Genomic DNA, 22,566 nt, shown 5'->3' with positions numbered 1-22,566 from the left:
AGTTTGTGTCAGTAGTGTGAGATGAGCTATTGCATGAAGCTGCTCTTGCTGGCATATCATAGCATGTGAATAAGTGATTTGTAGGATGCATTCTTAATTATTGCTTGCTCCTATTTTCTCTTTAAAGAAAATCAAAGATAAATACAATTGCTGTGTATTCCTGTATCTAATTTTACAAGGAGAATAAAAATATAATTGCAAGGCTGTGGCTTCTTGAGGATACTGTTTTAAGGAAGTCTGTTTTACCTGCTGTCAGGTAAACTGAAATGCAGTATAAGTTGCTTGATTAATTGGGGGAGAGAATTACAAGTAATGATGTATTTTATCCATACTCACTTCTGAAGATTTTTTTCCAAGTTCTGTGTTATTTTATGAATTCTTAACAGAATTGTAAGAATAATAATTATATACTGTAAATATCCTGTAAAGAGCAAGCGAAACAGCATCTTGACAAACTTACAGAAACAGTTATACACTTAGTCATATAAAATTTCCATCTTGAAAAGTGCCTTCTGCCTCCCTATGCTTTAAACAGGTATTAGGATAAATAAGAAGTTTTTGTTGTAATCTATTTCTTTCATTCTTAGTAAGTATAAAAGTGAAAGGTTACCAGGCTGTTTCTCCTACCAGCAGGTGCATCGTATAATAAAAAGTGACCTGTATTTCAAGATACCCATGCAAACTTTAGTTCTTTGGGCCTTTATTACAGAAAGGATAGTAATTACTGAGAAATAAAATGCTGATTTACTTACTGGTAGCTGGAACATTTTGTAAACAGCAACATGGAATGTTTCTTTTTAATTATTTTTTGGATGGTAATTGATTTCTGTTATATTCAAATACTATTTAGGGATATATTTAGACTACTAATAAGTTCACCTTGCATAAAAACAACTGATTTATAAATTATAAACTATGGTTTATAAATGAATGTGTTAAAATATTCATTCAAATATCAAAATGTCACAGCTGGAATAAAATAATATCTGAGCACTTTTTTGCTGTCTCACAAATAAAAATAGCCTATAATTAGGAAGATGATGGTGTGGATTTTATTTACCTTCTCAAAAATTAGAGTTATTTAATTGCTTGTATAAGACATGAATGATTGAGTACTTCTAAAATGTATTGCTTGGTAACCCAATTTCAGTTTTTCACACTTGTTTTGATTCTACTCCAGCAAAGAATGTTTGATTCTGCATTAAATGCAGACATGCATGAAATTTCGTGAGCCCAGTATTAGTAATTTAAAAATACAGAGAAATCCTGGTGTCTGAACTACATTTGTGTTGTCTGTGTGTTAATGCGCGTTCTTGCAACTAGGATTCTACTTTCTTAACCCAAGGATGTTTTGAGAATGTTTAACAAACTTTGATATATCATTCTTGCACATTCTGTGGCCTCTTACGTAGGGTCCAGCAGCATTCCTTCTACTTGTAGAAGGGAGTGTAATGCTAGTTGTTCACTTCAGCTGGCATGGAGGTTAGTGGTAGATAACTGGTTCAGTATTTCCCTTTTGTAGAATATCTGACATAGAGTGGGCTAGTGGGAGTGGAGGAGCCAGAAGGCTGCACAGTGGTGTATGCAGGCTAGCCATCAGGCAGAGGAATACAGGATCTGTTTCTAATATAAGTAAAGGTGTTTGTCTCTCCACATCACGTGTGAAAATGTTTTGTACTTCAGACCACACTTTATGAAGGCCACTATTGTGTTCTAATTTGCATTACTATTTCACTTTATGCAAAAGTATTTTTCCTCCTTTTGTATTATCATGGAAAAAGAGTGAATGATATTGGTTGTCCATGCAATCCTTAATTTCTGCTTCCTGGTGAGAGAGAAAAGGTGTCTGCTGCAATTAAGTTTGTGTACAGTAGATGCCAGTAGAGATCTACTGAGTCAAAATAGAAATAGGACCAGCATTTCCATAGCAACAACTTCCTCTTGGCAGTCCTATTTATAGAAGTGCTGCAGTCCCAGCTCTGATACTGCTTACAGAGGGACTTTCTAATAGGGGGTTAATTATTTTTATTTTATTTTTTTTTAGAAAAAATGGGCATGTGAACCCACACTAAGACTGCATGAGTGAATTTTCACGTTTGTTCAGCAGTTAATAGTTGTGTTTATTTTGCTGATACACGTTTTGCAAAATCTTTGTTTCAACATGGAAAGCCATTAAGTCTGTAAGATATTAGCAAATAGTGCACTCCCTTTCATGCATTTAAAAAGAAATGCAAGCTAGTGACATAGCGCTGGATGTACAGTGAAAATCAAGATACATCTGCTTTTTCAGGAAGTCTTTCTTCTGCCTCGTTTCTACCCAGGATTCTTTTCTGAAATACGAATGCCTGGCAGGAGCTAGTATGAATTGCATTTAATAGCATAATTTCTGATAAAATTCTTGTAGATTTTAGCTACTGAATGACTATCTTTGTACTTTATTTCCTTTCCTTCTAAGCTTTATATAACAACTGGAAAAAAATCATACATATTTCCTCATACTTATACCACAAAACACTTCAGTTTCTTTACTATATATTCTTTAACAAATTGTAGAGTTATGCAATAAATATTAAATCTTCAAAATTCAAAATGAGACAATGGAATATTTAAAAAAGATAAAACATGTTGGTTCTATCAACTGAGTGTATTGGTCAGTGAGAGAGCTGCAAAATTCAGCAAAATGCTCAAGATCTTATAAATGGAGGAGCCCTCACTAACTGCGTTAATAATTGCTCATTCTTGTTAATAATAAAGTTGGACTTTGAGTGGTAGAAATAACTGATGTGTAAAGTGAAAGATATACTTTATCAAGCAAACTTCTTTTGCAAGCAAATAAATAAACTGTCTTTAACACCTAGATGTGGCATTTGTTCCCAGGACTAAAATAGAAACATCTTGAAGGCTTATAGTTGGGCAGTAGTGTTTAATATTATTCAATTTTGTACTACCTTGAAATTCAGGGACTTCATAGTAACTTTACTTGGGGAACGTATTAAACATTTTAAAATTATGTGTTTTTCCATATTCTATTAAAGCTAGAATTTACATATAATGGTGTTATTCCTTCATTTCTAGGTAGATTCTTGGAGGAAAGGAGGGATTAACTACTACTACCAAGACATAGTGGCTAGAGAGAAGTGAAAATAGAATTTCTGCCTAAAGGAAATTCTTAATATGTCAGCATTAATTTTGGCTTCAAGGAGAAGTGAGATTTTACAATTCTGGCAAATCCAGGTTTTCTGTTAGGTATCTTTTAATAATTCCTTGTTGATTATCTGTTTCACTTAAGCCAGTTCACTGCTGTATTCTCAATGGATTGTGATTTCTGCTCTGTTTTTGGCATTCAGGTGCCCAGGTTAGCCATTTGGGTGCATTCAAAATGTTGAGATGCTCTCAGGCAGTTCTTGCATATCTTCATTTGATGCCAGAGGGTCGGTAGGCTTGTGACATACATAATGTGAAGTGATGTGAATTTTGTAAGTTACCTTTTCTGTGATCAGAGAAAATAACTGTGTGAAAGATACAGCTACAGTGCTATGGAAAAAAAGGCAAAGAATCAGGAAAGATGAAAAAGACAAAATGAACACACCTCTGTGACAGGTGGCTTGATTTACTGGGGAAAATAGAAAAGGTGAGAAAAGTAAGGAAGTCACTTGGAAAGATTCCCTGGAAATGCAGGGATACTGTTGTGAGCTTCTTGGGGAATGTGTCTGGACAGTTCCACAGGGACTCTTCAGCCGCACAGTGTTCACCAGGAGGGTGAGCACAGATGTGTTGATGTAAATATTTCTTAGGGTGATGCTTCCATATATCACTACTTGGACTATTATATGTGACGTATAAGATATTCATTCTGCCTATTAGTGCCCTCAGTGGAGCAGATTAATCCCCGTAGTCATTGCCAGATAGTTTTTCTGGCAGTTTAGCCTGGAGCCTGGGAGGCGTTGTGAAAATCAGTGCTGATTCTAAGACAAAAGCCAGGAAAGCTTAAGGTAGACAAGGACCATTGGTGGAAGTTGCAGCACTAGGTTTATTTTATCATTGTTATAAATGGCTTTGTTGTCCTATCTGAAAACACAGAGCTGTTATGAAATAGTTATGTAATATCCAAGTATGGGTATCAGCTGACACTTGAAAACTATTTAGCGAGAAGTATGGTGGTGAAAAATAAAAGAGATATCGTCAGCACATGTTGTCTATAAGAGAGGAGACAGATTGTGGAAAGTTATTTCAATCTTATTTAAGAATAGTCCTAAATTTTTAAGAAACCACATTGTATCTGTTCTGAAGATATACTGGGAAACCTACCCAATATATATTTCCACTTTCACAAACATACATTTTTAGCATTACTCATTGTAAGTGTGCAAAATTACATAATTTAAATATTAATTTAACATGTAATGCCACTTTCAATTTATCTCCCTGCTGTTCTGAGCATGATCATCTAAGAATGATGCTTTCTAGTCTTACTCTACAATTGAAAATATTCAAATTTCTTGTGTATGAAAAATCCTCCATGTGTAATTTCACAAGATGTGCACTTTGACATAAGTAATGTTGGATGGAGGCAGTGGTTGTGACTTTGAGACTCCTTACAGCTGCTTCTGGAGCTGGGAGAGTAAATGAGCTACTAGGTGAGGGTCTGTCAATGTGATATGTTCTGATAGCTTATTACTGAAAAAGTCTGAGTAATTTGGTTAATTCTTGGAGTGAGTAGAGCCCCGTATAGACAAACATCACAGAATTATAGGGGTTGAAAAGATAAGGAACTCTAGAGATCATCAAGACCAGCCCCTGTGCTAAAGCACACTTGTTTAGATGTTACAGTAGAATTCAACTTCAACATTATTTTTATCCAAGTAGAGAGAGATAGTATATTTTCAATGATAATAGTTTTTTCAGTACTTTTTGCAAGGCAACCCCCTTGCTTAGAAAATAAGCTGAAAACTTGGGATTGTTATTGGTTAGGTTACAGCTGTTTCTATTTGTGGTGCTGGTGTTAGTACGCCATCTTCCTAAATGGGAAGGACTGCAGAATAGTCACTTTTCTTTCTTTCAGGCGTGGCTGTGGTAAGTTAAAAATATATATACATATCTGGTTTCTGATCTTTGCTTCTGAACAAGTTGTTTATGGTATTTTAGTATAGAACTTACATTGTAGTGTGAAATACGTGATGTGTTAAAAAGCAGTGCAAAGAAGCTACAGCAGTTGTTGCTGGTGTTTTCTTACAGATATATATATTTTTTAATTATTAGGAAAAGAGACTTTTTAGCGGTATAAAACAAATGATAGAGCTTTTCTTAACAGGAAGTAGAACAGAGCAGTGGTTAGAAAACACTGCATACAGGAAGTTAGACACACGCGTAGCTGTTAGTGCTTGTGACTCGTCCTTTCAGATATTTTCTGTTTTGGCTTTCTGAAAGCTGCCACTGTGTATAGATGGCAGCTCAGAAGGAGGGACCTTGTGCCCAGTGCACAGGGACAGCCACCGCGCTGCAGAGACTGGAAGGTTTCGCTAATCGCCTTTTCCATAGACATTCAAAGGGTGGAGCGCATGAACTGAGAGTGGCTCTGGAAAGTGAGAGCCATCACTTCTCTGAACTTGCTGTCCTATGGGACAAATCGAGTAAGTAAGACTCTTTTTGTTGTTTATTTTAGAAATATTCTCTCTTTAATGTGCATGGCAGTTGAAGAACTTCCATGTATGTAATTGAATACAATCTGAGATGCATTCTAGGGGCAATTTTACAATTCATTACCATAAGTAATTAATGTGAAGAATAAGAAATTGTGTAATGCACAGGGAAGTGAGGAATGGTTTCGTGGGTTGGGTGGCTGGCAGGAGAATTTGTCTCGTCCTGTTCTGTTAAAGCACACGTGACTTGCTTTAGCAAGTCCTCACTCCAGTGTATGCCGCTGAACTACTTCCTTTAGTTTAGAATTAAGTCTACTAGTTCAGCAGGAAGAGAAACCTTGTTGAAAACTGTAATGTTTAAATTTTGGACTGTGCAGACATGGCTGCACAGATTAGATTTCAAATTATAGGGCTTTTTGTCATTTTTCATTTTATTTTGCACGGTGTCTCAGAATGGTCCATACAGTGGTAAACAGTATAAAATTGTGGTTAGTTTCAATTTTGTTGTGTTAGTATAGAAATGCTGGATACCATTAGCTTTAATTTCTTAGTTAGAGAACAGCTGACAATAGTCGTTTGTGTGGACTAAAACTTTTTGTGGTTGTGTGTTGGCTAAAAAAAGGGAGAATTCAGGAATATCACGATGGAAGTGAATTGACTTTTTTTAAAAGCAATGCATTATTTTTCAAAGCAATTATTATCCCTGTGGTTAAATACTCATTTTAAAATGTTGCAGTATGGTAATTGATGATAATTTTGTTCCAGATTTCTTGTTCATTGGTAGATTTAGGATAGCACAGTTATTTCAATTGAAAATAGGCCTTATTTGAAATGCTTAGCACCAGTGTGAGCATGATGAAAATGAGCATTTGCACATATCCCTGCTTGCAGTCGCAAATATACTGCTAACAGTAAATGAGCTGGGAGTGAATCTGCTCTCAAAGGATAGGCAGTAAACATGGAAACAAAACGTGTTAATGCGTCGACCTAAAATAGATTAAATCTGGGTCTCCAAAATGAGATTGAAGAAGATGGAGTAGTTCAGTTGAAAAGGTAAATTATGAAAGTGCATAAATTCTGAGTTTCCGCTTCTCCAAAGTATTTTCCAATTGGTAAAAATAGATGCTTCCTTCTGTTTATGTAGAAGTTCTTTTTTTTATGTAAATAACTGTTTGAAAAAAATAACACTGAAGCACTTCTGTTTATGTAACATGGAGGAAAGAAAACGTTACTGACCTACTGACATTTGCAAATGGTGACCTGTTCATATATGTCTCTACTATTTTTTCCCCTCTATTTAAGGCCAGCTTCCTTGTCTGACACGCTCGACGAGGAAATGGACTGTCATGTACTTGAATGATAACCATAGCGAAAAGGCCTGTGATGTGAATGCCATTTTAAGTAATTAAGCATGGTGGTGGGATGTAATTTTTCAGAGGAAAACAGCCGAATATTGGTTGATTATGTAGCTTTGGTTTCAGGGTGATATTCTGATTATCTATACTGAATCTTTGCTTTCAGTGTGTACACTGCTAAAAAATTAAAGATACTCTTGGTAAGCATGGCCTACATGCACATGTCAGGATTCTGACTTCACTACCACTGCAATACAAGGAGTGATAGAGAAGGAAGAGCAGAGGGAGGTGGCCTTTCTCTCTGCTGCTGGCTGCATGGACTTGTAACTGTATCTCTGGGGAAAATGCATCATACCTGAAAATTCTTTGTAACACTGCAAAGGAAAAATAGAAGTGAGAAGATTTTAGTGTTGGGTTTTTTGTTTGTTTGTTTTTTCCCCAGACAAGTCAGTGTTATGGAATTGCATTGGGTTACTGAATTCAGGCTGTAGATTAAAATCACAAAGTTCAATGAATAAGTAATTTTAGAAATGTGATGTTTATTTTAGATGGATATTTGAATGCTGTCATTATGCATATAACAGCAACTTACGGAATTTTAAGGTTGGCTAACATTAAATAGCAGACATTTAATGTAAATTAATTCTAAAGTGAATTCTTGCATTCCTGAAGAATTTTGGAAAAGAACTTTTCAGATTTTTGTCATAGCTCTAGGATTCAAGTTGAATTGATAAAAAAGAAAATTAATATATTAACGCCTTCTGTAATACAGTATGGTAACAAGTCTGTTTCTGTGTATGTCCTTGTACAAGCAGCTACTGCTGACACTGTTTACTGAAGGTGAAGGAGCTGTTTGCTATCAAGTGGTTTCCTTGCTAATGTGCTGCCAGTCATCTGCTGCTGTGGCTTAGACTACCTTGACATGTGCTCTGCAGCCTCAGGGGTTTTCAGTGATTGATTTTGAAACTTATTAAATACTTTGGTTTCATTATTTTGTTATATATATATTTCTAATATGTCTTGGGTTCTTAGTTAATGTACAATGCCACTCTGAAAGCGATGCCTACTATTTTATTGTGTTGGCCCAAAATGTCAGAGGTGGATGTTGGTGGGATGGCAGTAGAGGTCAAGCTTTCCTACTAGTATCCCAGTAAATGTTGCTGTGTGGCAGATAGCAACAGAGGGACAGTCTGACAGAATGGTGACTGACATGGAAGTGCGTATGGAGCGAAAGTGTGTCATTGAATTCCTCCATAAAAGGCACCCACTGATATTCATCAATTCTTGCTGAATATTTTTGGAAGTCAAACAGTGGATGTGAGCACAGTGTGGTGGTGGAGGGTGTGTTTCAGTAGTGGCAACAGCAACAGTAGGTACCTCTGCTGGTACAGGTTGTTACGAGTGCAGCATGCAGGATATTGTTTATCACTGGTGAAAATGCATAACTGATGATGGTGAAAAAGTGTTTTGTACCTGAGAATTTACTCTGTCAAGCAGTATTGTTGTGCTCTTTGTATCCGTTGTAGTTTTCACAGAAATAAACAAGGCATTACTTTGAGAGTGACCTATGGATGAAATGAATTTGTTGTGCAAAATCTTTAGAATCCAGTAGGGACAGAGATGACTCTGGATACCTCAGGCCTTTGAATCTATTATAAAAAATTGGCTCAGTGCATATGTAAAAGCACGGCCTGCACGGGCAGCAATGGGGTCAGGTGTGCTGCAAAGGGCAAAAGGGATGTGATGGTAAGCAACAGAATGCCACACTTCTCTCTGAGTTTCTGATGTCTGGAATGTGACTGGTTGCAGTTATGTGGAACCCAAGTTTTGATTATTTCTGTGGATTGCTATGCTTTGTTTTCTTAATAGTGTGTTGCTCTTTGAAAGACTGAAAGTAGAAGCAGAAAGGTGAGGCTGCATGGTGTTGGTTGCAGGGACAGTGAGATCAGTGAGAATCTCTTGTTCCTAAGCTGCTACAAACATTGTACAAGTCTGCAAAATAAGAGAATGTCTTAACAACTTGGAATAACAGGCATGGTCAGGAGTGGCACCGCTTGCATCTTATTATCTTCAGATTCTCATAGTCTATAAATTGCAAATGGACGGATGGTGAATAGGAGTTCTGTTTGGTCTCTGACTGATTCAACATCCCAATGTATTTGAAATACTGTGGAATTTCTTACAGAAATTTAGCTGAATAATTGCTAGATATATGTAGACTAAAAAATACAACTGAAATATGAAATACTGTGCAGAATACATTGTGCAAATTGATTGAAGCTTTAGAATAACTACTAGTTGGGTACAAGTCAACAGATAATTCTGGTCTAAGGTTGCCATGGAAACAACCAGTGCTTGATATAATTGAGAACATCTTAAAAACCTCCTGGTGTTTGCATGCTTTTTTCGCCCTGCCATTTTGAGTTGCTTTAGACATGAATAGGTAGCATTGGTTAGAACAGAAGTAGTTAATGAGCAAAACCAAATATCCGTGTGCTGAATATTGATTTTGGTTTACTACTGCTATCTTGTGCTTCACAGATTTTTGCATCACAAGGAGCTCATAAGGAAGAGAAGCTCTCTGGATTCTGTGTGCTTTCTGTTTCCAGTTAGTGTATAGTTGTGTTTCGAGATAGAAGCACTGATTTTTGTAGAGATTAACATACTTCAGCAGTTGTTGGATTAATATTAGGAGCAATATGTTTCTGAAAATTAGCTTTTCAGCATGAATGGTAAGTCTTTTCTATTACCTTTGACAATATTTTTTGTTCAGTTTTCACAGTCAGGAAAAATCTACCACGTTTCCCTTTCCTGTCTGCAGAGCTACATCGACTACAGAGCCCTTTGTTTCTGTAATCGACTTACTGTGGATTCTAAAAATGACCTGTCTTAAAGATTAGCAGTTTTATTAAACATTTTGCTTTGCATAATTGGTATTTAGCATTTGAAATTCTATTTTGAAGCTTTCTTTTAGAAATAACTGTTCCAAATCATTGAATAGGGCATAGAATCCGATATGGAGAATTTTATAATTGTATGCTCTATGTGTCGCTTCACTTATTTTCCTGTGCCATTCTTAATAAATTATTTTCTGTGAATTGGTACAAATCAAAAAGCCCTTCTAAAATTATTATTATTATCACCTAAAAGTCTGAACTGGCTTTTGTTGTTTTCATCTGAACTGGCTTATCTTTCTTTGGTCTTTATTCTTTCTAAATGGTGGGATAGCAGAATAGTTCAGGTCTTGCATGGAAGTAGGGGAGGAGAGTGACATTTAAAATGAGATATTATAATGGGTGCAGTGAACTTATCAGGCAGGTGGTTGCTTTCCAAAAACAATGTGGCTGCTTGTTGTAAAGCACTTCGAATTAGTGGAATTATGAAGTACTTTATTCTTCCTTGAAATATTATCTAAAATTAGTAGCTAACTGTTTAAACTACGTGCCTTCATTTCTTTAGAAGATGTTGCGTGGCAATGGTTTTCAAAATACTCAAATGTAATGGTTTCTGCTATGGTGCCGTATCATTTCAAGCAGATAAATCTGGAGCTTTGGGAAATGACTTGAGAGGGTTAAAGTTTGCTTATAAAGAAAAAAACAGATAAAATTAGATGCAGTTTCTGTGTGTGTCTGCGTGGTTTTGCTTTGTCTACAGATTTAAAGGTCTGTTGTTAAGATTTTGGTTTTGTAAAAGGCATGAGACAAAAAGTGGGAGGAGCCATCCCACTGCCTTGCCTAATACCGGTTTGCATGTACTTATTTCATACAAGTGTTTTGAGGTCGTCGTCCCCGAAAAGGAAAACGTTGCCGTCATTTTCTCAGTGTATGGATTGTAACAGTATGCAGTACTGTTACATACAGCGATGTACAATTATGGCTGTATCAGAACTTAGTCCATGAATTATGAAGACCCACATTACATTATCATGGCCTCGGAAGTATAGCTCAGGGCAGGCTGACCTGGAGGGGTGGTCCAGCCCTCACCCGTGTGGCTGCAGGTATGTGGAGCTGTGAGCTGGGTAGGAGGCTGCATCACTTCCCTGCTGGCAACTGTCCCTATGGAGCTGCTCCTCTGAGTGAGGGTGAGCCTGCAGCCCTGCTGTGTGTTGCTGGCATCACATGGCTGCATTATTCTGTGGATGAAGAGGACTCAAATGATGAGTTGGAAAGTCTCTGTTCACCATCACCAGTGCTGGATTTTTCTGAACTGTGTTTTTTGTTTTCGGTGTTTTGTTTTCTGTTTTTCCTTATAGTTGTGTGGTAGCTTCCACAGGAATGAACATTTGTGGAAGCTGGCTATATCAATCTCAGATTTACTTCTTTTTCTTTTCCTTTTCTTAAGACAGAGTGATTTTAAGGGAATGAATTCCTTACTGAAAATAAGTGAAAAAGAAGCAACTGTTGGGGGGGGGGGGGGGTTGTGGGCTTGTTTTCTTGTTTTTGTTCTTTACCATGGAGCTTTACTCCACACTGTGCATCTTTACATTACATCCGCCTTGACATCCAGGCTCCCAGGTCCATTGAAAATAAAAATAAATAACTGCAACTTGTATGAAGTGCAAGTTCCCAATGGAAATAGTCTGCAAATCAAAAGACTGGTTTTGACTTAGTGAAAAGCCAATGTCTTGTGCTTCCTGCCAGGAGGATTAGATTAAGTCCTTGCTGTAAACATTTCACCATTGAAGTTTCTTTTGCTGTTTGGTGCATCTTCACTGTGGCAGTCTACACCCTTTAAGTGGATAAAATCAGATGCTCTCCTTTTAAAGGGTGGTCAATATGAAGTGAAACCGATGCAATATTAGTATGTTTTCTTCAATTGCAAGTATGATTGGCTTACTTTTTTTTTTTTTTTCCAAGAGAGATTTTTTTTATCTTTATTTTTTCTTCTGTAAAGAATGAAAAATCAGTTTGCTTTCAGAGTCCTTGTTTTCCATTTTCTTTGATTTAGGGCTTGTTTAATTTTTGTTAGCGGAACATTCTTTAACAGATAAAACTGGCAGGAAAGGTGCTGTTGTGGTGTTTCACTAGGAAGAGGCTTAATCCTCCTAGAAGCACCAAGTCCATAGTTGAGTTAGTGCTTTCAGTACTGAAAATAAAGAAGTATTTGCTGATCCTGAAATTGACACCCTTAAGATAGTAGTCCCCATATGTGTGTACAGATGGAGCAGTACGAGGAGTGTGAGCAATGCTGATAGCCTCTCATGAGTTATTGTCAAGATTGGAGGCACTGGAGAACAGGAGTGTTTCAGGAGTAAGGGTGAAGGGACAGAGTATAAATATCTTAGCTGTGTGTATTGCAACAGTCTTCTAAGAGCAAGGGACCACCAGTTCATAGAAGTATATTTGAAACTTCAGCAATTGAGAAATAGGGAGTTGTATCAGAGCGAAGCTGAGATGACTGAAGGTTCCCATTGTGCAGTAACAGTATGTGTAACAAAGAGGTCTTGAATCTGAAGACCTGCTGTACGTCTAGGCCAACTGAGCTTAGAAGCTGATTATGTAGAGAAAGAGACACAGCTGCATTTATCAGTGCCAGATATACTGGTTTGCAGGATAAGAAGGAAGTGATAAATAGATGAGAAATCTAGAGGCATGTCAGTACTGTTACTAAGCATGGCATGAGTTTTCCTCTCAATACATATAGCTGTGGGGAAAGACCTCAAGAAGAAATTGTTCCTGCTACTGAAGAGATGGTATAGAAAATGGATGAGCTGAATTCTCAGTTGCTGGAAACTTATGTGCTCCTATACGTGTCTTGTTGGTTTGAAGGTATCTTCCTTGCAAAAATTTTCTGTTATCAGTTTGACACTGACAATAGAATAGGGTAACTTCTTAGGTGCTGAGCTGGGTTCATATTGGTTCTGGCTCTTATATGAAGTATCTGAAGAAAGAAAAAGCAACATGAGTTGCTGCTTTGACATAGTTCTTAAAATGCCTTCATCCAGAGAACAGTCCCTCAGGGTGCTTAGTTCTGAGTACAAGCAGCAGATTAGTTTAATAAAACTTGTGTTGCTTTGAGAGGAAAGGGTATTTTATGTTGTAATAATGCATCTCTGTTGAACTGTGGTTTACTCTGCTTTCTGTTTTGCTTCTAACATATATATGTATTGCCAATAAGATTTTCTTCTTGTTGTGTTTTAGCTTACATCTCACATTGTTTATATAATTATTTCTTGTTAGTTCTTCTAAGAGCTGCTGCTGGTATTGCTGTTGTTGACCAAAGTGTGCAGCATGAATGTCACATATTTGAGGTTACTAAGGGCAGTTTTGTAACCTGACTAATGGTTTTGGTGCTTTCTTTTATTTGCTGTAGCTGCTGTCATGTACTACAGCTCATTAGGATCTCTTATTTTGTGTGGTTTTGTTTGTGTTTTTTGTTTTGTTTTTTGTTTTTAACTTATAGTATGTGAATATTATGTCTACTTTTTTTTTATCAAAACAAGCACTGACTTTAACCAGTTTTCCTCTACAGTCCCATTCATCATCAGAATGGATATCACACACTCTTACCTACTTTTTCCTTCCCTAATCCTAAGGCATACAAAATGTTGCTCACTTGATGTGCTGAATTGTGAAATATGTTTATTTATGTAAGACTTTTTTAATTCAGAATATCGATCTGCTATTTGAGGTTATAAATGAACCTCTACTGCTTGGATAGGAAAGGCAACCCCTTCCTCTAAATACTGAAAGTGAATATTGAAATATGTTTTGTGGGAGACATGTCAGTGTTGTGATGTGTCAGATTCTGAAATCTTGCAGAGATGAGCTATTTTGCTGATGTACTCTGACAGCTGTGAAGTTACTGATTCCAGAGCAAGTACTTGGGATCGTGTATGGTTTTGGTAATGTAAGGGCTGGGACAGAGTACTTTTGTGGGAAGTGGACAAAGAAATGAGTTCAGTTAAGCCAAGTTTGGTGTATCTACTGTTATTTTGATGCTTTGAAATACTTGATTGGAAAAAAAAGGAAGAGCAACACAAGAGCTACTCCTTTTGAGTAACTTACATCCATGTGCGTCTACACAGCATCCAACAGCCCCTAAAGATGCTTTGTTTGGAATACAAATGAAAAATGAATTTAATGAAACTTGAGTTACTCCTAAAGAAAAGATTATTTGTGCTTGGATATCAATAGTGTTATGAAGGATGTTGCCTGTTTGCTGGGAACTTGTTGGTCAGTGTGCAGATCTTTGCTCATGGTTTCTAGGATTGTAACCATAAAACACACCTGCAGAGATAGCTGCTCAGTAACTGGTTATCCTTTCTAGTCAGTGAACTTTCACTAATGGGGAAGGGGGACAGTAATACAGAGAAAAGCTGATGCCAGTCAGTTGGCCAGTACTTGTAGTGCATAGGGATAAACTGAGGTAGAACATAGCAGATAGCGTAGACTTTGGCTTGGTGTGGGTTTTTGATGGTAAGAGTAAAATCTGATTATTTATTCACATTTAACTAGCATAACATGAACTTGTACTCAGGAGTGTAGATGGTTACATGATGTTTTCTAGTAGTGCCCTAGAAAATTTTGCTCCTGGAACTCATTCTTAAAATTTATTCTTTTTATATATTTTTTTCTGCTTGGTAACCATGGAAATTTATGCTCTGCAGAAACAGTGATGTTTGAAATTTCACAATTTGCCCATGGTTTTCAATTTTTATTGTAAAATGGTACCTGTTACCTTTCACAGAGGCGGGAGGTCTTTGCACTACAGATTCTGTGGCATTTGCTACACTTTTGATTATGTGCTGAGTGAGGTTCAGTTACAACTGTAGAGAGTGGTACTGCATTGATAATACAATTCCTGATTCCTCGCAAAACTCATCAGTGTATAATAGTTGAGGGTTTTATGTATTTTATGTATGATCCGATTTTATATGTGGGGAGTGTTATGTACTGTGTTTGACAGTCATTTTATTTAATTTCTTATTAATTTTAAATTTTAAGCTAATAGAATTAACTTATCAAATAATTGAAGATTAATAACTTAAAATTAGAATTACTGCTCAGAAGCCTTTTTGGTAGTCCAGTGCAGTACTTCCAGGCTGTGTTAATCTACCATAAGGTGACTCTCCTTTAGAACAAGAGCTGTTTCCACCCCACTGCCCTTTCTTCACCCTGGGAGAAGCATTCATGTCATGAATACAGCTGGGAGTTGCTTTGGATTAAAATTAGCTTCCCTTGTCCTCTCCTGCCTCCTGTCCATTACTTTTTAATCTGGCCTAGTTCCCCAACCTGGCTTGGCAGGCAGCCACGGGCTGCTTTTGCTCTTTCAAGGAAGGTCATGATACAGAGGCAGGAACAAAATGTGGAAGGATGGAATTGGAGTTTTGGAAGCAGTGCTTGTTTGTACCAGTCCACACTGAACTGCAAGCTTGCAAATCCAGTTTTGAGCATCTGCTCCTTGGACTTTTAAACCAAAAAGTATGTGGATTATTGAAGGAAATGTAAAAATGGATGTTATCTCCTGGCAGGCTGGAATAATTCCCATCACTGAACACTTCTAGGACAGGGAAAAGGTACACAAGAACTTCTTTTTTTTTTTTTTTTTTTTTTTTTTTTTTTTTTTAAGCCTAAAGTTTAGTTGTAATGTATTCCAGAAGTAACTGGGCACTTGTTCTAACTGATGTTTTTAGAGAACTGGGAGGAAAAAAGAAAAGGTAACATCCACTTCAGTCAGTCAGAGAAAGGTTGCTAGAATGCTCTCTTTGGATGGGGAGCTTGGTCAGGAAAGTGAGGTGCCACCATGAAGGACCAAAAGACTTAAAGGGGTGGGATGCACCTTGCATTCAGCGGGCATCTGCCAAATATATTTCAGGTCACCCCATCCTTGCATGTTCTGATGAAGACATTCTGCTCCACTGTGGTGAGATCTTGCATATCAATAAAAAATTAGGATTTGACTACTAAATCTTAGCTTAGTTAATGGGTTTTGTGTGATCAGTTTTGGCAGAGAGGCCTTGGTGTAACAGGCAAATGCTGCATAATCTATGTGCCTCTTTAGGGAGGAGTCACTTTTATTTTAATGAAGCTTATCCAATTGTAAATTTTAATGAGGTTTGGTTCTGAATTCTTTTTTAGATTAAGAAGGTATTTTTTTCTTCTTAGCAGTGTTTTCTTTCTGTTAGAAAGTGATTTATTGTGAGCAGATAAATCTGTACAACTCTGCTGAGCAGAGCAAGTTTGAGACTCAGTTGTGATTTTGACTGAATAAGTTTACTGATTTACATTACGCACTTTTAAGCAATACTTCAGAGATTCATGTTTTAAGTGATTCAGCGTTAGTTGGATTTGATCCTGTCTCCTTGGATTGTCTTCTGATCTGTTGTTCTTCTGACAGTAGCAGAGTTTGCTGCCTCTGATTGAGCCAGTACTTTATTATTTAAAATGATGACAGAGGGGGAAAGAGTCAAAATTAGATTTGGAAATAAGTTTTTGTTTTGTTTTTTGTTTTGTTGTTGTTTGTTTCTCTAATAAAAATAGAAGAAGAAAGTCAGTCTGTGGCAGTTGCATGCAGTAGAGTTTTATCCACTCAGAATTCAACAAAGATAGGCATCATCTTCGATAGCTGAAAATCCAGCTCTTTTGGTTTGCCTAAATCTGTCACATCTCTTGTAAAGGCTGTTGCCTTCAAGGCAGCCAAGAGATGAAGAGTAAGTAAGAATTAAGGTTTGCTTAATGTACAGCTTAAAATTGTAGCCTGCAGTCCTGAATGGGGACCAAAAAAAAAAAAAAAAAAAAAAAAAAAAAAGGATTAATTTTCTTTTATCAGACTGACAAAATACTGTCTAGCTCAAGACTTCAAAAATAATAAAAGATGATTTTGTCTTTATACCATATTTTGCATTGTAAAATGCAAATTATCCCTCTTATCTGTCTATTTACATTGTGCCATAATGGTAATTCTGTAATGCATTCCCCCAAAATCAGATTCCAGTGCTTTCCTGATCTTCAGTCACTGCAGCTGCAGTTGCTCTTCATTTACTGTTTATTCTATTCCTCTCCCTTTTTCTCTCGTTTTTCCATGCTTTTTTGTTCTCTACTTTTTACCACTTCTTCCTAGTATTCCCTAGCAGTATTTACAGTGTGTAGTTACATTAATCAATTGTACTTTCATTTTAACAGCAAAATATATGAAGTTAATAGTTCTTGTGATCCTTCACTCCCTAAGAACTTTTAGTTCTTGTATTTCAGAGGTGTACCATGTATATAAAAATGAAGGAAAATTTTTATCTACCGCCATTGTAAATTTACTAGCTTGCTTTGCACCACCAGTTTTAATGATAATTAAAATGTAAAAAACTGAAATATTAGATAGTCTTGAAATCAAAAGGTCAATAGATGAGAGTTGATTAATCCAGCTCTAGTGATCTTGTAACTCTTAGAGCAGAGTTACAAGACAGAATTATCAGTGGTCAGTTTGTAACCACAGAATCAGTAAGTGTGTTTTACCGCAGTGTTACAATGGGAATTACTCCAGTCCCTTGTTGCAGCCCTAGAGTTACATTGGACTGTTTTTCCCCATCTTTTTCACCTCGTGAGAAACAAAGCCTTTGGATTTCTTGATGATTTGTTTCAGTGATACAGCTTTAGGTTCTGTTTTGAAGTGTGTTCTAGTTACTGAAATGTGAACTGGATACTTCAAACGCATAATTTTTAATACATAGTTATGCTCATTTTTAAAGAATTACCTAAGTAAAAATATCTAGTTATAAGCCTTGCTACTGAAAGGTACAAAAGAAATGTAGGACAACAGATTAATGGTGTAAGAGAGGGGCTTGCAACTCTTGACTCAAATGCTTCCTACTTCTTTCTATTGTACGATATTATAAGCACGGGATCCACTGAAACCTCTGCTTACACTTCAATAATGTTTAAGGCTATAAACCTATGTTTTTATGAAAATGAAATATACAAGTATATTTACCAGAATCTCTTCACTCTTACTCATTTTTTCCATCAAATGAAATTTGGGTACTTAAATTAAATATGCCATTCAGTTCCAGATTTCAAGTGATAATATTACAGCTTTGGAACAGAAATTGAATTGTATTTTGATAAAGGGCATTCTAAATACCAAGCAGAGATTGGCATTTAGCACTGCATATGTGAATTTGCAGTGGTGCCCAGTGTTTAGTCTTAATCAGTTTAGTTCTTGCTTTTTTGCCATGAGTCCTATCCAAATACATCCCCCACTACAAATAAATAAATAAATAGATAAAAATTCTGGCTTGCTGTTTACTGTGGGAGATGTGCTTGAGAATACCAAATACAGAGCATGCGGGAGGTGGGAGAAAGGCAAAGTAATTCATGTTAACTCTTCAGGACTTCTCCATCTGTGACCCTTTTCCCCTCTGCCCTAATTGCACCCCTGCAGCTGACACATCCCAGACTGATTCAGTTTTTCAGGAACCTTTCTAGGATTCATTTGCTTTTAAACTGTTTCAGGCCAGAGTACTCTTTATAATATTCATCTGCCCTTTGTTATTTCTTTTTAACCATACTAATTTCTCATACAAAATTTCATCCGTGAAATAATTAAACAAAAATATTGTGTACTGTGTTATATTATTTTTTAAGCGGTATACTATTTGTCACATCTCCTATAGTTCAGAGAGGTGGAGGGTGGGAATGTCCATTTCTTTTTTTGGGGGGAGCTCATTTTTTTTATTTTACTTTGTGGTATTGGTTTGAATTTGTTTGTTTGCTTGTTTTTTAAATACCTCATTGTTTGATAGTAGTATTACTTGGGAACCTCTGAATCTTGAGCTGAAATTTTAAGCATACAGATAGTTCCTGGCACAGAGCATGTGAGGAGCAGTGGCCTCTCTGAACCAAAGGAGTCATCCGCAGGTTTCCCTGTTGTGCTCTGAATAAGCACCTTTTCATCCCACTGGGACCAGATGGCTTTTGTCACTTGAAAACAAAGCTTATTTGAACAGGAAACTGTTAAACTGAGAATGGAAGTGGCTGTTTTAGTATGAACTTGATGTATTTCTGTCCTGCTCTCTGCTTCCCTTTAGTAGGCTTCCCCACTTATTGCCATATTTCCTCTGTTATGAGTACAGATGTCCATTGGCCTAAGTCTCAACATCATCTGCAATATACAAGTGACAGCATATATAATCCCTGGTGTATTATTCAGCCCTCTGCGAAGGGCAGAGACTGCCAGTGAGAGCTAGGTCAGTAGGACCTGCTCATGCTCACTGGTCCGTGTGTAGTCTCTCTGCTTCCAGCTGGTTCCTTACTGGTGCTCCCAGACGTTTTGGTCATATCCATGGCTCTCTTGAGCCTATCGCACAAAATATCTGTATAGCTACTGTAGAGAATTCAAGTATGTGTTGCACTTTGGGCATGGTACCTTCATCTGTGTGGTTCAGGCTTCTCAAATGGTTTTGTTGCTGCTGTTGGGTAATGGGATTGAAATGCAGTTGTGAATTTTTTTGGAGACTTTTCCATTTCTGTGCTGCCCACCACATGGTATGCAGGTCCTTTGGAGTGAAGTGCTAAGTAGTGGGAAGATCACCCGATTCCAGGTTTTATAGTGATCCAACATGCTGTGATGAAGATAGATGTACTTTTATTAGCAGCAGTTCCTTGGATGTGTGTATGTCTCAGAATAGGTTAATTATTAAAGATGCCAACTTGATCTTCTTGAAATTTTGTAAGCTGTGCTTATTTCTGTGATGCAACATCCTTTTCCATATGGAGTTTAGCTGCCTTTGGTGTGTTGTTTTTCTTTTCTTTCTTTTTTTATTTTTCATGTGTTAATCTTTGCTCAAACATTTTGTGGTGTAGCATGAGTCATTCTGTCTGTGTGGGAAAGAACTGGTTTATTGCAGGGTCCAGCCCTGAGTGGGGAGGGGAAAGGGTGGAATGTATTTGTGTTTTCTATGTGTTTGTTGTGGAAATTGCATAAAACATTTTTTTTTTTCTCTTTCTTTCCTCTCTTCATCATCCCATCTGTGTGGGTGAATGTTCCTGCAAACCCTTTGGGGACCTATAGAGACCTTTGGTATGCTCATTCTTTCATTAGTGCCCAAAGTCAGATGCTGGGAACAATTTAAAGATGAGAAAATGGAGGGGGGTGGAGGGGGGTCTCATTTTAGCAATGTGAAGTGGCTAAAAATGTGCACTTGAGGAAAACTTCAAAGTCATCATTTATTAAATGTTTGTTTGCACCATCAAAATAATTCCAATGGCTACTACAAACTACAACTAGTTAGCATGAATTTTGATTTGGCACTAGAAAGGTAGAAATAAAGTGAGTTCAGTAGCAAGAGGTAATGTTTCATGATCAAGGTTCATCTTTTAGAAGTATCTCTCTGTTCTCAGAAGTGACATGAGTGTGTGCGTTTAAGTTGCCTAAATTATTTTGGAAGTCACCTCCTGAATTTCAATGTGGTATAGGAACCCAGGTGACCTCTGAGCATGAGAACCAGGCAAAATTTGGTACATTTTCTCTTAAAAGATGAGGTTTTGGAGAATAAATTAGTGCCGCTAGGTAGCTTTCTTTGGTAAACACTCATTCAGTGCCACTTTCTGAAAAAGGAACATAAGCAGAGTAAGTTAAATGTATTGAAGGAAAGCTTGTGGCTTCTTGATTTTTCTAGAAACTAGGCTTCGTTTTTCCCCTGAACACGCAGTTTGAGCATTTCCAGCTGGATTTCAATTTTTTATTCATAAACATTCTTTATTCCATGAGAAGAGCTGAGATGGAGACGATTACATGAAAATGTCATGGTGTATTTTTATAAATACTGAAAAATATATTTCAGTGCAAGAAATGTGGAAATGTAAAGTATTTCCTTATATGAAGAGTGGAAATTTTGCAAGGGATATTTAAGAAACATTATACCGTAATAACATGAGCAAATTAAAACTTCATGTTTTGTCTGTGCTTTGTATTGTTAAAACAAAGTTGACGTTAATTAATTATCTTCAGCTGCTTAGAATCATAGAATTATTAAGGTTTGAAAAGGCCACTAAGATAATCTAGTCCAACTGTCAACACGTCACCACTGTGCCCACTAAACTATGTCCCTAAAAATTTGAAGGCTCACAAGTCTGAAGGCTTGACTCTTTGCTAATTGTACTGATCATCTTCATTCTTTTTCTTGTCATTAAGAAAAAAGTAACAGTCATATTACTTTGGTGTCAGCTTATGTAAAAAACAAAAAATACAGGTAGTCATCAATCTAATCAGTAGTCATCTCAGTTCTCCTGGTGGAAGGAGGGACCATTAGACATGAACTTGGACATCTCTAGATTTCCTTTTTTGTGCTAAGAATTTCATGTCATAGGAAATCCTGTCCTTTACCAAATGAGAATCTTTAGAAGTCATTAAATGAGTAGCCCAAAAAATTTCAAAATGGTGAAAATATTTTCCCTACATGTGACAACTCTCTTAACATCTTATTGGCTCCCTGCTAAAATATATTTAACTCACAGTCAGTTTAAATGTCAAATTAATGTAATTCCTTTGACATAAATGTTTTCCTATTCTACGTACACATAGGTTTAAAGTAATAGAGAGAAGGAATACATTAGCACTTGTTTATCTTAAGATAAAATTGCTGAGCAGGTCTTGTGCCTTAAACACTTTTCTAATCTTGAGGTCTGCCAGGTCTTTTGACATTTTGTCTAAAATTTCCCTTGCACTGATGCTATTCTATAGGAGCCAGAGATGGTGGGAGCTGTAAGCTCACCTTTCTTGAGTATTTTGCTGCAGTTGAATCCCATAGCACAGCTGAGAGGGAAAGAGAAACAAAATTTGTGATCAGTCTATTCCAGGGCTACCATTGTTTTTACCAGTGTTGATGCTGTACTGGTCACAGAAGTATGGTAAGAAACAAGGTCTCTGTGAGCATTAGAAAGTAAAATATAGATCCAAAATGTATAGTTCCAGATATTGGCTGGAATAATCTTAACATGCTACTGAGTATTTTTGGAAATTGGTTATGGCTGAACATTATAATACAGAAAATCCACTGTTATTAACATCTCATTATTTGTAGTGATTCAGAAAACACAAAACCAGTATGATGTTTTCTTCTCAATTCTGTGACTTTTTCAGAATCATGGCAATTTCTGAAATGCTTCTCATTAATGACTATTCATTAGGTAACCTACTTTGATCTGGCTGATAATTGATATTCAGAAAAATACAACATGATTATCTGAACAAAATATGTTGGTGCACATTTTAAGTGGTCATCTAGAACTTTGCACTTATTCATTCCTTGCATCTCAATGCAAAATTAAGAATACTTACTCTCTGACTGTGGGCACATCTAATGTGCAGTGTTGTTGTAGCCCTGTGCTTTGTCTTTGCTTGCAGAAATGCTGTGCTTTTGGTACTGGAGCTTGCAAACAGTCTTTGTTTAAAGGTGGTGGGGGTGGAGGGGATGCAATGAGACTGACATTATGCTTAATAAGTTGAAAGGAATGAAAAAAAATTATTTTAAATTATTCTTGTGAAATGGCTACTTATACATCAGGTGCTCGTGTTTTTTTCCCCAGTTCAATTTAAAAAGTTTTGTATCACCTTAAAGCCTGCTTGCTTACACAGTA

The 22,566-nt window shown here is 36.7% G+C and overlaps 1 protein-coding gene across 2 annotated transcripts in view; it reads left to right on the top strand.

Moving 5' to 3' along the window:
- The window catches only part of PRKACB (protein kinase cAMP-activated catalytic subunit beta), a 63,507-nt gene that overhangs the window by 24,055 nt on the left and 16,886 nt on the right, over window positions 1-22,566 (top strand). The window contains exon 1 of one of the 2 annotated variants that reach the window (XM_072342945.1): window positions 9,362-9,726. The exons of the other annotated variant lie outside the window; for it this stretch is intronic. Coding sequence (XP_072199046.1) covers window positions 9,720-9,726 — 7 coding nt within the window. The 5' untranslated portion in view covers window positions 9,362-9,719. Of the gene's footprint in view, window positions 1-9,361; window positions 9,727-22,566 lie in introns of those variants that run through there. 2 annotated transcript variants of the gene reach the window in all.

This window comes from Excalfactoria chinensis, chromosome 8, assembly GCF_039878825.1.
Source record: "Excalfactoria chinensis isolate bCotChi1 chromosome 8, bCotChi1.hap2, whole genome shotgun sequence".
NCBI lineage: Eukaryota > Metazoa > Chordata > Aves > Galliformes > Phasianidae > Excalfactoria > Excalfactoria chinensis.
The sequence above is the reverse complement of the archived record's forward strand: the minus strand, read 5'-3'. Positions and strand labels throughout refer to the sequence as shown.